The 13,952-nt window shown below is 39.8% G+C and overlaps 1 protein-coding gene across 5 annotated transcripts in view; it reads left to right on the top strand.

Annotated features, from left to right (window-relative positions):
• kcnma1a (potassium large conductance calcium-activated channel, subfamily M, alpha member 1a) overlaps positions 1-13,952 on the top strand; it is a 225,451-nt gene that overhangs the window by 112,331 nt on the left and 99,168 nt on the right. For all 5 annotated transcript variants that reach the window (XM_036574028.1, XM_036574033.1, XM_036574032.1 and 2 more), the window contains exon 3: positions 5,870-5,931. In XM_036574028.1, the coding sequence (XP_036429921.1) occupies positions 5,870-5,931 (62 nt within the window). The remainder of the gene's footprint in view (positions 1-5,869; positions 5,932-13,952) is intronic.

Below are 13,952 nucleotides of genomic sequence, written 5' to 3'. Positions count from 1 at the left end.
TGGAGCAGACACAGTCCTTCTGAAGGGCTGCACCGGCTGTGTGTGCTGTGTGCGGCTGTGGCAATGGGGGGAGCGTGCCGGTGATCGTGCTCAATATGTCTCTGTTTGTACAGTGTCTCTTATCACAGGCTGCACAGCTCCTTTTCCGCAGGCTGTTACTCACTGGAACTCGCCATCGTTCAGACAAAGAGGCCCCATTAAAAATGCAGCGAGGTGTTTTCTCATTAGACAATGCAGGATATCACTCCAAATACACAACACTGAAAATAATCAGCCCATGATCATCTATAATGAATGCTGTGATCCTGCTCCTCGGAGAGTCTATTGTATAATGCTTAAGTCAGACAGGGTGAGCTACAGCTGCGAGTAAGGAAAAGGACAGTTTATATGTGTATGCTGCTGAGGAGTGTGTTGCTGGCAGAGAGAAGATTTGTATTAATGTAAAAAAAAAATGGTTGTCGGAGTCTAGCTAGGTGACCACAACAACTATCCTCACTCTACATGGGAGTACATTTATTTATATATAAGTCACAGCATTTGTGTTTGTAGCAGGGATAGACTGATACTGAATTTTATAACACCTTGTTGTGGCTGATAATGATACCAATGAATTTTACATTTTTGCATTTTAAAACGTTCACACTGTAGTCCAAATATGAATTGCAGTAAGTATAAGCAATGTACAAAGGAAGAGGAGACAGTTGACTGGTTAGAAAGGAATGGGAGCGCTCATAACACTAAACATGCCATCTGTTTATGGGGAAACTCTGCCCTTCAGTAATAACAGCCAGTCAACTTGATGGTAAGGCTGCAAGAAGGAAAAAACCCTTCTTCGGTGTGGGGTTATGTGCATACATTGTAGCCAGAACAGCCTTAAAAACATGATTTTGTGTGTCATTTGATTCAAAACACTACAAAATATATAACTATATTTTTGTCAGATTTTACCAGTAATTTCAAATCTGTTTTTGATACATTAAAGCAGCTTTCAGTTTCAGGTATGTTTCTTTCATATGTTTCTCATTTAAAAAATAGGAGCCTGGTTTTGAGTAAGTGGAAATGCCTAGGGGTGTTGCCAAGATGGCTGCTGAGTGGACAGACCTTGGTAGAAGAGAAGTTAGAAGCAATCAATAAACATATTTCTTAGATTTATTTTACATAACCATGAAGTAGTTATCTCAGACATGGTAATTACTGTACACATGTATCTATTTAGCAGATGTTCTTTGCAATTTACAGTACAATTTACAATTACTTTTTATGTTGAGAATTTTGCCCAAGGACTTTTACCGGTATACCAGTGTGTGTGTTTGTTAACAGAAAATATATCGGCCAACGGTATACTGTGCAATCCTAATGTGCAGTGGTGAATGTGCAGCCTTTAATACATGTGTTATTCTAAAAGGTATCCACAGTATCATCAACAGTCGCTATGGCTGATCGAGGTGCTAAGAAACACCCATTAATTGGCAGTGGCTGCTCAAATGACTTGAACTAGCTGCAGGCCAAACTACAGCCAAAGGGTTAATCAGAACAAAAGGCCTTGCAGGTCTCAGTATAGATGCTCAGGGCTGAAGGATTCCAACCTCATGCTGAATTATTTGAACAGATCCCCACCACTGACCTGACATGCTGTCAACTTCTTCATTGTTGGCAACACAAACACTGTGTGCTGAGCTGCTCACTTTCCACTGTTAAATGTTTGAGGCATTCACTCAGTTAGTAGCAGCTCTTTTGGCCCTGGAGAGTCGGCCAGGAGCTCCTTCGATTTCACCGTTCAGCACACTATCAGGACCTTTTCCGTTCAGACGAAACTTAACCTTCACAGGGAGAGATCTTGTTCTATTAACAGTTTTTAAAAGAAGCTGGTTGTCTGTTTTCAGAACCTTTTTTGATGTCTTTTAAATGACATACTTGTGTGTGTGCATATGTGCATTTAGAATCGAAGGAATGCCAGATGTGAGCTTAATATTATTTAGGTATATTTATTAGAATTTAAGACTGGCTGGCTGAAACATGACCACCCAGACTGCAATTTTACTGTTAGAAAGTGTATTGGATTTACTTTGGAAGTACCTTGTTATGTTGTTAACATTCAGAGGCTCAAGATTGGCCTGGAAGCTGTGGTAGTTCTTAATTGGGGCTGTTACTAATTTGCAAAGATTATCTGCTAACATAGTGGTCTTCTAAAAATCTAAGACAAGTTTAAAGAGGGTTCAGAACATTGCTGCCATTCAATACAAGTACCGTAAATTCTCCACTTCCTCTGTAGAACTACAGATGTTGATTTCACTAATAGTTTCTTAGAGAAAATCAGTGCTTTATTTGATGACATGAAGTACGATTGCTCAGTTTTTTGAAGGTAGTAGTAGTAGTATGCTTCATATTGTTATAGTGCTGTCACTATTCATTCATCTTTTTGATCATTTTGACAGTTAATACGGTAATTAGGTTTTTTCTCACTGCTAGTTCTGGTTAGGTCTCCCTCTATAACAAGATGCTACTAAGGTCTACTAATGCTACTAAGAGTCACACAAAACTCCCCTGCATCTTTTTCTAACTGCCGCTAACACAACATGATTGTATAGCAAATGGAAGCCCTGTGACTAGCTGGTGGAGAGAGGGCCAGTAATGATCTCTTGGACTTCCGGCCACAGATGGCTGTGGCATCACAAGAGATCAACTTGTGATCTGTGGATGATACGGCAAGCACTTGGGAGTCCCTACTGATCAGTTTTAAACCAAAGGCCAAAAAATGCAATTGGACTCATGAACAATGAATATTCAACCATACTTTACTGGAAATATAAATATTAGGAATCTTTTAAAAAACAATTTAATAAAAATAATATGTGGCAAAAATGCATATAAATGTGTCCATTAGGCACTGTTTCTTTCTGTAAGAGACACCAGCAGGAGAATTTAACATATGCGTTACCGTCATGCAAATTCTTAGCTAATCACTGCTGATTAATTATCAATTTATCAAATTACATGTAAATGTAATCATGACAACCATATATTTTCACATAACAGTGCACAACTTGACACAAGCTTTACTACTCCACTGCCCATTTAAGTAGCTCTTTAGTGCTACAAGGGTTCTGTAGTAAAGAAAATGGTGCTGTATAGAATCATGAACACTGAAAGAACCCTCTGCATGATTAAAGTGCTCTTTGTATCATGAAAGCATTCTTCACATTGATGAAAAATGAATGTGGTATAGATGGTTCTAAATAGAACCCAAAAGGGTTCTTCTATTATTACAAGCAACAACAGAAGAACCCTTGAACCTTTGGGTGCTCTGTTGAACCATTTTCAAAAAGGTTCTATGTAGAACCACCTACAGCACATTTTCTACCAGTCTGAAGAACCTTTTCAATATGCAAAGAATCAATCAATCATGCAAAGGGTGCTTTGAGTTCATGGTTCTGTATAGAACCATTTTCTTTACTGAAGAACACTTGAAGAACCATCGGTTTTAAGAGTGTAATATATAGTGCAGTAGTAGAGCATTTGCTCCTCAAGTCAGCCCACCCATACATCATTTTGACACAGCACACGCAGCGCTTAGCGTATCGGTGTTAGAGCACAGCATGTGTCCAGAGTCAAGTTACTGCAGGATGTCTCTTTTTAATAGATGAAACATTAGGTAAGCAAAGCCGATAGCAGTGGTGTGTGTACGTGTGTGCTCGCGTGCCGGAGTGCCACGAACCATAGCATAATGGCTATATGATAAGGGTAGTCTCTTTTCACCTGATCAGGTGATCGTGTCCATCTCACGTGTGGTGGCTCAGAAAAGATCAAATGATTTGACCTCTGGGCTCTGCGCTCCACTGGACTGCAGCCACTGCTGCAGCAGTACCACAGGGCTTTTCCTTTCTGTCCACTCACTGACTGACCATGGCTTAGATGAAAGTACTGTGTGTCAGAGCTGCTCAGCTGTGGGAGATGAACCTCTACACACACACACTGTGTGTGTGTGTGTGTGTGTGTGTGTGTGTGACTACACGTGAGCTGTGGAGGAGGTGGAGGCTCTCTTTGACAAGCAGCAGCTATTTTTTCTACTATATCCCTTAAGTGCTAAGAACAGTGAAAATCATGTGTAGTTGGTGTGACTCAGGAGTTTGTTAGAAATGTGACTGAACACTAAAGATAAAAACAACACTAAAGGCAGCTTTATTCTTTCTTCATTTTTTTCCTGTTATCCGGATTCAGCTTTCCTTGAACACTTGGGGTTCCCTAATTTCTGTTAAGCTGTTTGAACACTCTTGATTTCTGGTAGCTTTTAATGTAATTAACCAAACTTAAATTCCAAAAAAGTTGGGACGTTGTTTCATTGTTTTTTGTAAATATATTCTCCTTCTAAAATTGATGCCTGTAACATGTTCCAAAATAGTTGAGACAGGGGAAGTTTAAGGCTAGGAACATTATAAAATGTTTGAAAAATATATTAAACAGGTCGAGACTAACCACTTAGCCAAAAACACGTCAGCGAATACTCCAACAGTTCCTCAACGAGTGCAAGGATTTTTGGTTTTTTAGCTTTTATGGTGCATAATGTCATGGGGTGAATTACCCATAGATGTCTGTGAAGGTGTCATTAACGCCGAAAGATGTATACACATTGTGGAGTAACACATGATGCCTTCTAGATGACATCTTTTTCATGAATGTCCATGCTTATTTCAATATGACAAGGGCAAATTCTGCATCTGTTACAACAGAGCATGCTTGTGCTGGACTAGCCTGCCTGCAGTCCAGACCTGGAGTCCATAACTGCTTTGTGTTTTGGCTACCATTTACAACTTGTTTGGAATTGAGGTTTGTAGTGTTACCTACCATATAGTCTGTGAGACTAACTCTCCCTTTAACAGTGTGGAACTGGTGCTTTCTGTGTGCTATTTTGTATCACTATATAAAATAAGCTCAATGCTGCCTTTATTTTGGATGCAAAAATAGTTTTGGATGCGATAGTTTCTGAATAAATGTATTTAGACTGGCAGTCAGATCACTAAGAGCCTGTTATTGATTTGTTTTTGTTTATGAGTAACTAAACGAGTAAACAAAAGGCGACCTATTTGACATATCTGTATCAGACCTGACGATTATTGTTATTTACAGTGATTTGTAAATGCAGCTTTGTAAATGCAGTTTTGCCCAAGGACTCTTGTTGGTGTAGCAGTGTGTGTGTGTGTGTGTTCTTATTGGTGTTGTCATGTGTGAATGAGAATTTGAAATGTTAATCTTCAGTATATGAGATGGTGGTGTTTTTCCATTGTGTCATTAATTTCACTGAGTTTGAAAAGAACTGTGGGTGAGTGTATGTGGGTGTAGTTATTGGCTGTAATTTTAATATCAAATAGATAGTAATAATTACATTTTTCTATTTATTGGCAACTAATAAGTTGGGTACAGATATATTATGCACCCATATTTTACATTCTTGGTGAATTTCCAGTCTTTTACACATGTATTATTCTAAATCATATGCACAGATTCATTAATAGTAACAAAGCCTAATTGAGGTGCTAAGAAAAACCCATTAATTTGATATGTATTTTCTTTCCATATTAAAATAAATACAACAGCTGAAAGACCACATTATAGGGAAGAGTAGATTAACAGACAGAAATAGCTACTTTTTAAGCATTAAATAGTAGAGCAAGTTAAAAATCCCATTACTCATATTTAGCATATGAAACTGGCTGTTCATTATCATCTTTAGCACTGCCTACCTGTCTTCACTGAGATGAGATGTGCTTTGTGTTGAACAGATTTTGTTTTAAATCTGATTTCTGTAAATGGTGGTATTCTCATTGGAGCATCACTAATGATTGCTCTTCTTTTCTCTGTCTTATGCCTCCAGGTGGTGTTAGTCTTTGCGCTCAGTATTGGAGCTCTTGGAATATACTTCATAGACTCGTCTGAGTAAGTATTGCACTTTTCTTAAATGGTTTAATCTCAATCAAAATGGAGATGAAGGCGATAACTATGAGTGTCTCACACCCTATGAAAAAGACTGCAACAGATGTGGCAGTATTAATTACATTTTCATTAAAAATTTTAAATCAAATGTTAGGCTGACTATTCTTTGCTGAGAGTAAGGTCCATGTCATCAAGCTTGGTTGCTAGCTTGCACATAAGCACAGCAAATTGTCCTTGGTCCAAGGGTCAGGTACATGTCAGCTTTGCTGAAAAGGACTTTCATGAATCTGCTGTAAAATTTATGTCTGAGTTGAGTGGCTGATGAAGAATCTCAGTGGCTAATTGTGTTAGTACAGAATACAGGTAGGGTACATTCCTCTGAACCAGGCTACTATTTTCCAATGTAGGTAATGATACCATTTTAATGACCCCTCAATTATCTGTTATGCGAAGTGTGCCATTATAGAATTCTCTATCTTTGTTCTGTCCCCAGTACAAAATACGACTTTAAATTCAGCCTTGGTATGGCATGATTATTTTGTCAATGGAAGCCAAGTGAATCAGTTTCCATGGTTACATCAGGCTGAGCATCTCTGGTGCCCACCCCCCCCTCCCTCATGGTCCTTAGAGACAGGTGCGCTGTTCGTTTGCCCAGCTGTTGCCTGGGCAACCAGGTATTGCTGTTTGCAAATGGAACTCATATTTCCTGTGTGTGCCTCCTGACATCTTGCCTTGGGGGAAGCGGTGACTCAGTGAGTAAAGGCTTAATACCAGGAAGGGGAAGGTTGTGACTTGAATCCTTAGTTGGGCATCAAGGGATGTTGACATGGAGCAGTAGGGCTGGTGCTTTTCTCCTGACTATTGCCATCATGCTCATGAGCAAGGTAACTGACCTATTCATGCCCTGCCCACAAATGCACTTTTTCACACTGTAAGAAATAAAGGTTCTGTGCAGGTGCATTTTTTGTTCATCAAGGTACAAACAATGTAAATGTCCCTTCAAAGGTACAGCATTGGTTTTAAGGTGTTATTGTATACCTTAAATAAGTTTTTCCCAGGTGAAAAGTACATATTCGTATCTTTTCATAACCTCATGTTTTAAACAGATCAATAAAATAAAAAGTCATGAAACGAGACAGAGTGTGTATAGAATATAATTTCAATGGATTATGGTACAATTATGTTCCCTGACAGAAGGTACTGAGATGTACCCTTGAGGGTACAACCCCAGTGACAAGAGCGGTACTGCCCCAGTGACAGTTTCATACCTTTATTTTTGAGAGTGCATAAGGACTGTTGTGAGATTAGACAAGCTTTAAGAAGAGAATGCTGACAAAAGTGGTCTGTGGACAATGTCTGTGGTTTTCATTCGTTGAACCAGTTCATTTGCCTGACTTAACCTGTATTATATGTCTTGCTGCTTCCACATCAAGACTTGTTGTGGCTCAGTGACTCATAACATCAGCAGCATTTGTGCAGCTAATCCAGGTGCTGTGAAATCACTGGTGTCCCCTCTAGGTCGTTTCCTCTGCAGCACAGTGAGTAAACAGTATACAGTATGGGCACCACGCTGAATTCTAGTCTGAATGGGGAGGACATAAAAAGTCAACGTGCAGTTTTAATCTAAGCTGTAGGTGAGTGTTGAAAATTCTCAGCGTGTGTCCAGTCTTGCATGTAAAGGGACAGATAAAGCAGGCATCTCTGGGCCCGCTGCTGAGTTGACTGCCTCAGACAGCACACAGGAGCAAAGCTGGTCATGATGGAAGTTTTTAATCCCCATAATGCCGGGGTCAGGACTTTAGAGGAGCCAGAGCGGCCGACATGCTTCTGTATTTATGCATCATTCAACAAAGCCAAGCTGGCATGTCAGTTTATAAGAGCACACGTCTTGTTGTGTGATACACAACATTCAACATATGGTCTATAGCTTGACTCTGTGATTAGTTCTTTCTATCGGCTTTAGAATCAGAAATGAAGGAATTATAGAAGGGCCTTAAGGCACTTGAAAATACAGGGATAAACCAGATTATGAAACCAGATGAAATAAAAAACTGGAAATTAACTTGATGTGTTTTAAATGCTGGTTCCAGTGCTGTTGGGACACTTGCTGATAAGCAGACTAAGGGGGGAAGCTACTGTTCATAGTCAAGATGTTTGATTGACATCTGACAGACTAAGTCTGTTCTTATTTACTGTCTCTGCTGTGGGAAGTCTGTCCAGTCCAGTTTGTGATTGGACAGGGTTTGTTGTGGGGATATATGGCTTAATCTTGACAGTAGGGATGACGTATGAAGAGCCATTGATAATCTCAACTTTGTCATTCTACTCATATACAACAGACTGTTGCACAGATCACAAATATTGCATATTAGACAATCCAGCTGGTATACATTCTCAAACAAAACAGACTATGTAAGTAATAAACAAGGTTTATATTATTTAAGTATAATAAATAGATAAAAAGTACCAATTTCAATACAGTGGTGAAAAGCTTAAAAATAATTACAGTAATTAATTTAGTTACATCTGCTTACAGGGGTGGCCAGCTAGCAAGCATATTAGGTCATAGTATGATGTGATACATGTTCAGGTGGTTTTGGTCAGAAACAAGATGTTTTTTTCTGTCATCAAAGATACTTACTGCATTGCTGCAAGAAAATAAAGAGCAGATGATGCATGTTAGATGAGTAATGTTTTTCAGTGAGCGCAGTGCAGGTACTGCAGTATTGATGATATTAATGATAGTCCTGTAGGCAGATTACAGTCTTGAAAGCCTTAGATACTAAGTTTATTTACAGTGTTGTGATATGTTTACTGAGTGAGAGATTGTTGAGTTCAGGGTGAAACATGATTGAATGTTGCGGTACCATAAATAGTATTGGGGACAGGGGCTCTCAAGTGGCGCGACCATCTAAGTGTTGAAAGCTCATGATCTCACAGCACTTAAATGGTTTTGGCACTTGAGAGCTACCGTTCCCAATACTGTTCATTCGCTGGCGATGCAACAGCCATCTGCGGCCGGGAGTCTAAGAGAGCATAATTGACATAACAAAATTGGTGGTTAGTTTTCTCCTCCAAGGAACAGTGATGCCAATTCGGACTGGATTAAATTTACAAGGGGTCCTGGGATTATTTCCTCTTTTACAGGTGCTACTTGATGATTTTATTGCTGGCCATGTCTGTGTTTTTCCCCCTCCTCCCATGAGAAAATTAAAGACTGAGTTAACTACTATTTTTCACCAAACAAAGCAGGCAACTGATGAATTTAGTAGAATACAAATCTGTCTGATTTTGGCGAATTTTCTTGGCAGATGTTCCATCGCGTTGGACAAAATAGTGTTTTAACTGGAGCTACTTGCCGTTTTTACTCTCTCTTTCTGGGTTGTGTGCATCCATATTAAACATTTTCCGATCTTGCAGGCTGATTAAGGGGATTATTATAATGTCAGATATGTATAAAACACTTTATATTCACACACAGCTACACAAGAGGTGTGATGCAGACATCCAGATTCGTAGAAATTATAGGCCAAAACTCACGCCTCTTGTAGTAATTTCACTGCCACTCGGATGTGAGAATATTATCACTGAAGAGATGTGTACATTTTTCTTTTTACAGCTGTCCCCCTGATAAAGTAATCCAATCCGAATAGGGCTTTAGTGGCAGTTTGAAAATATACAGCTTCATATGTTTCGGAGGAAGCTCGTGCTAGCCTTGCCTCCTCCCAGCATTGTATGGTAACAGGAGACCTAGCTGGTGGGAGGGAATTGGACATAACTAAATTAGGGGGAAAATTGGGTTAAAAGAAAGTATTGGGGACAGCAAATTGTATATATGTGCCTATGTACTTACATGCATTTTATATGTGCTGGTCTCACTCTGCCCTGATTCGTCCAAGGCTAGAACTAGGACAATTCTCACTATCCTGCTCAACCCTTTCACCTGGTTCAGCTCCAAATCAGGCTATGGCAGCAGCGCTGGGTGCTGGGACCTGCTCTTAATGGTCTAAACAGAGTGGAGCTCTAGAGTTACGGCCTCAGCCCAGCCCTGCGCCGTGGCAGCTAAAGCTTCTTCTCCTGCTGTCTTCACTGCAGAGAAATGTGTGCAAACAGCACTCAGCTTCTCACTCTTCATGACTAGCTGTGCTAACGTTCTTCAACTGACCTCTGCTGCTAGCATGACTCACAGCCTAATGGCTTGGTAATGGATCATCTGCAGACTTTTGGTCATAATTATTACAACTGTTTCTGACAGTCTGCCACAAACACTTATTTTCTTATTTCTGTTTATGTATAGACTGTGTCCTAAACACAAAAGCGAAACATGACAAATGCAACTTGCCATCGGTGCACAAATAGACGATGTAATGGTCCATTAAAAAAGCTATTGAGAAACAGCTCGAGTCGAACATTTTGAGTGATTCTGAGATGATGGTACCTCCCTAAGGTAACTCAAAATATGATGGAGGGTAAAAAGCTGTATTGGCAGGGGTGCTATGGGTTGGGGCTGTGCGAAGATGAGCTTTTATCTCTGCTTCAGTGGCCATGCCAGCCTCTCAGGGGGCCACTTTACACAGCTCAGTGGATGCACAGCCCTCTCTGGTGGCCAACCAGCAACATCCCCAGAGTTTAGATAGCTAAGACCAGATCAAAGTGCATGGACACACAGTTTCTAAGATCATATTTTGATCATTTACAAGTCACAGACACACTGAACTAAAAGGGCTGTAGATATATCAGTGCACTGGTGATGGTTTGTTTCTGTTCAGTGTTCACTCTCATTGATGGCCATAGGGTACCACAGAAAGTATTGTAGCTCAGTCATTTTGTTAAAGTGATTACCAGTTCTAGTTTCAGTAGTTTCATTCATATATTGTGCTACATTGTAGTCATTTTTATTTGAATTTTGTTCGAATTGTGAGAATACCAAAAAGTGGACCCAGTAACATGAATCTAATTGAATCATGGGCTGAGTGTATCATCGCATCTGTTCTGTTAGGTATAAATAGACAAAAGTGCAATGCATATCTAAGAACAGCAGTAGCAGCAACACTGAAGCCTTTTTTCCATAGATAACAAAATGTAGTTATATCAGAAACCACATAAGTAAGTATGTTTGAGATTATTTGAAGGAAAAGTTTGGCAAAAAATACATTTACACAGTTTCTCATTTACCCCATATGTAATAAAATCAACCAAGACACTTTCACCGTCCAAATTTTGTCTAGAAAGTGCTGGAGCTACAAAGCTAACATTGCTAACAAAGACTAGAAGTCAATAGTTACCCAAATTATTTCCATAAATGCATGTGCAAAACTTCTCTCGACCTGCACAAACCGCATCCAGGTCATTTGGATGCTATAGATAACGTTCACAATTTCTATTTAATTTTGAGGTTTTCAACTGAAGATATATGTTTAAAAATTGAAACAAACAAAATCTTAGTTGTAATCTATTGTCCATGTGCCTGCATGATGTGCATGCACACAAAGAGAAGTTAAAATTCAGCACAACCATTTAAAAAGGCTGCTGCTGCATTTATCTACACAATGACGTTTTGTTCATTTGCGTAGTTGAGAGAAGTTTTGGGTATGTATTTTCAGAAAAAATTGCTATTGACCGTTTGTTGCCAGTGTTAAACTAAAAAAGCAAATTGGCTGAATAATTACATCAGGGTTAGGTGGAAAATTGTGTAAATTAGATTTCTAATTTCTAAACTCTTCTTTAAAAGCACCTGTCTACTAATTTTCATGATTTTCTGCAAACTCTTATCTATAGTTTTGTGAGGTTTTACTATGAACTGGCAGAGAAAGAATGATGTTGGTCTTTTCTGTTGAGAGACTGTTGAAACTTTTTTCTCTTCTGTTCAGTTTGAGTTCAGCAAAACTAAATTTGGCGTAAGTAATGTCAGATGTGCCAAAGTAAAAATCAGAATTAGCAATATTCGTGTCAGCTACTCCCATTCCTGTCCCTTACACAGCCATTGCTCACCTGCTGCTCCAGTCAAAACTCTAAGTACGTTTTTCAAACTTTTCTAAATTTGTTAACAGCTTGTTATAAAGGTTTATTACACTGTTTCTATAGCATAGCTAAATGCTTCTTCCTGCTTGAGTTAGCCACATGTTGAGTTGCTCCACAGTGTCTGCAAATATGTCAGTTAGCTAGCTCGCTGTAGGTTACAGATATAACTGTAGTTCTGCTGTGCGTTGAGATATTGGACTCTAATGTCTGTGATCTATCATACGATGAAACTCTGAGTTCTCAAACACACATTATCTGAGCCACTTATCCTTCTGGGTCGGGGGGGGAGGGGGGTGGGGGGGGTTGGGGGGGTGGGGGGGGGTTGGGAGGGTTGGGAGGGGGCTGGAGCCTGTCCCAGCAGTCGTTGGGAGGAAAGTTTCACACATCAGCTGCAAAATTGAATTAGATCTCTAAAAAAGGATCAATAGACAGCATGTTATCCATTTTGCACTTTTTACTCACCATTCAGAGACCAGTCAAGAAGAGCGAAGTGGTTTGTTTACCTGCGGGGGAGACTTTTGTTCTTCAGAATTAAGCAAGTAGGCCTGAACCACACCGATCCTGCCTGCTGCATGTGCCATCTCTAGCATCGTTGGTGGTGTCGCTCACCACTGCCACTGGTGGCGGGTTGTTTATGTTGCCAGGGAGATGCCACTGTTAATCATGCGATCTGACACACCCACACAGCAGCTTGTAGATTAGTTTCATAGCTCCAGAACAGAACTAAAGAACCATAGAATGTGCAGCCCCACAGTGCAAAGACAGTTTCCTATAGTGCGATACTGAGAACTGAAACGTCAGTCCTATAGATGCAGTTTAATAGTCTCACATACTAGCTAACAGCTGCCTATTGGGTGCTAATCTGATTCTCAGAAGCTCCGCCAACAGGGAAGCGAATAAGGTTTTGTCAGTTGCGTATTGGTTGGCAATCTGCATGACTCAGTGTACGCACTTCCATGCACCAGTTTTACTCTCCATGCATTATGATGAGTCTTATGGAGCGAGATAAAGTCAGTTGATTGAACAATGAATGTATAAATTCACAACATCAGATCTTTGAAAGTTATTGAGCAGTTCTCTGAGAAGCATTTAGAGGCTATTTAATGAAAAAACCTCATGTTTGCTGAGGCATACTACTTTGTTTTCCAATGTGTGCTTGTGCTGTAGCCTTGTTTTGAAAATTGCCTGCTTCTATATGCACTCTGAAAGATCGGTTGGTTATTTTGCATGTCTATCAGTTGGCCTTTCTTTTCAGATTAGGCAGTTCTTTGCCATGTTAACATGACAAAATGTCTCTCTGACTGTCTCTAAGTCTGGCTTACAGGACTAACTAGGCGTTGATGTATAGTGTATGGTAAAGTTACATTTTTCATGTACATCAAGCATGGATAATGAATATGTAGGCACACAGTATGGTAGTTTTTGTTGCAAAACTTTTTGCTCTAACATTGTCTTGTTTCATTGTCATATTATTAATGGGAACAGGCGGTGCTTTTCCCCCTGGACATGAGTCTCTTTTTTTATTGGGACTGCACAATGAAGAAAGAGATATGTAGGCCAGCAGCAGGGAGGCTCTCCTTCAAGGGATGCCTTTGTTTGTGTCCCATTTGTGCTGTATTTTGGTTATCTCACAGCCTTTGTAGGAGCACCAATGCAACGTGTGTGCAGTTACATTCAGTGCTACCTTTGGGACCCACAACACTAAGCGTATTTAGCAATCAGTTTTACTGATGAGTAAGGGAAGAAAGAAACAACACCTATTGGCTTACTTACTCAGTAAAATGAGAAAAAGTATCTGCCTTTAGAAGGAGATTAAAGCATGTTGTATCTGTATGAAGCTGTATAAAGCATATATATCAGCTGAATGAAGCGTATATGTATGAGCAGCGTTAACCTCGCCTAGGGCTGGGCCTGCAGCATGGCTGCTGTCTGAGAAGCCTCAGAAATAAACATGCTTCCACTGCAATGCAGGGATGAATAATCCACATAGTTTAATTCTAGTG

Source organism: Colossoma macropomum, unplaced genomic scaffold (assembly GCF_904425465.1).
Source record: "Colossoma macropomum unplaced genomic scaffold, Colossoma_macropomum, whole genome shotgun sequence".
NCBI lineage: Eukaryota > Metazoa > Chordata > Actinopteri > Characiformes > Serrasalmidae > Colossoma > Colossoma macropomum.
The sequence above is the reverse complement of the archived record's forward strand: the minus strand, read 5'-3'. Positions and strand labels throughout refer to the sequence as shown.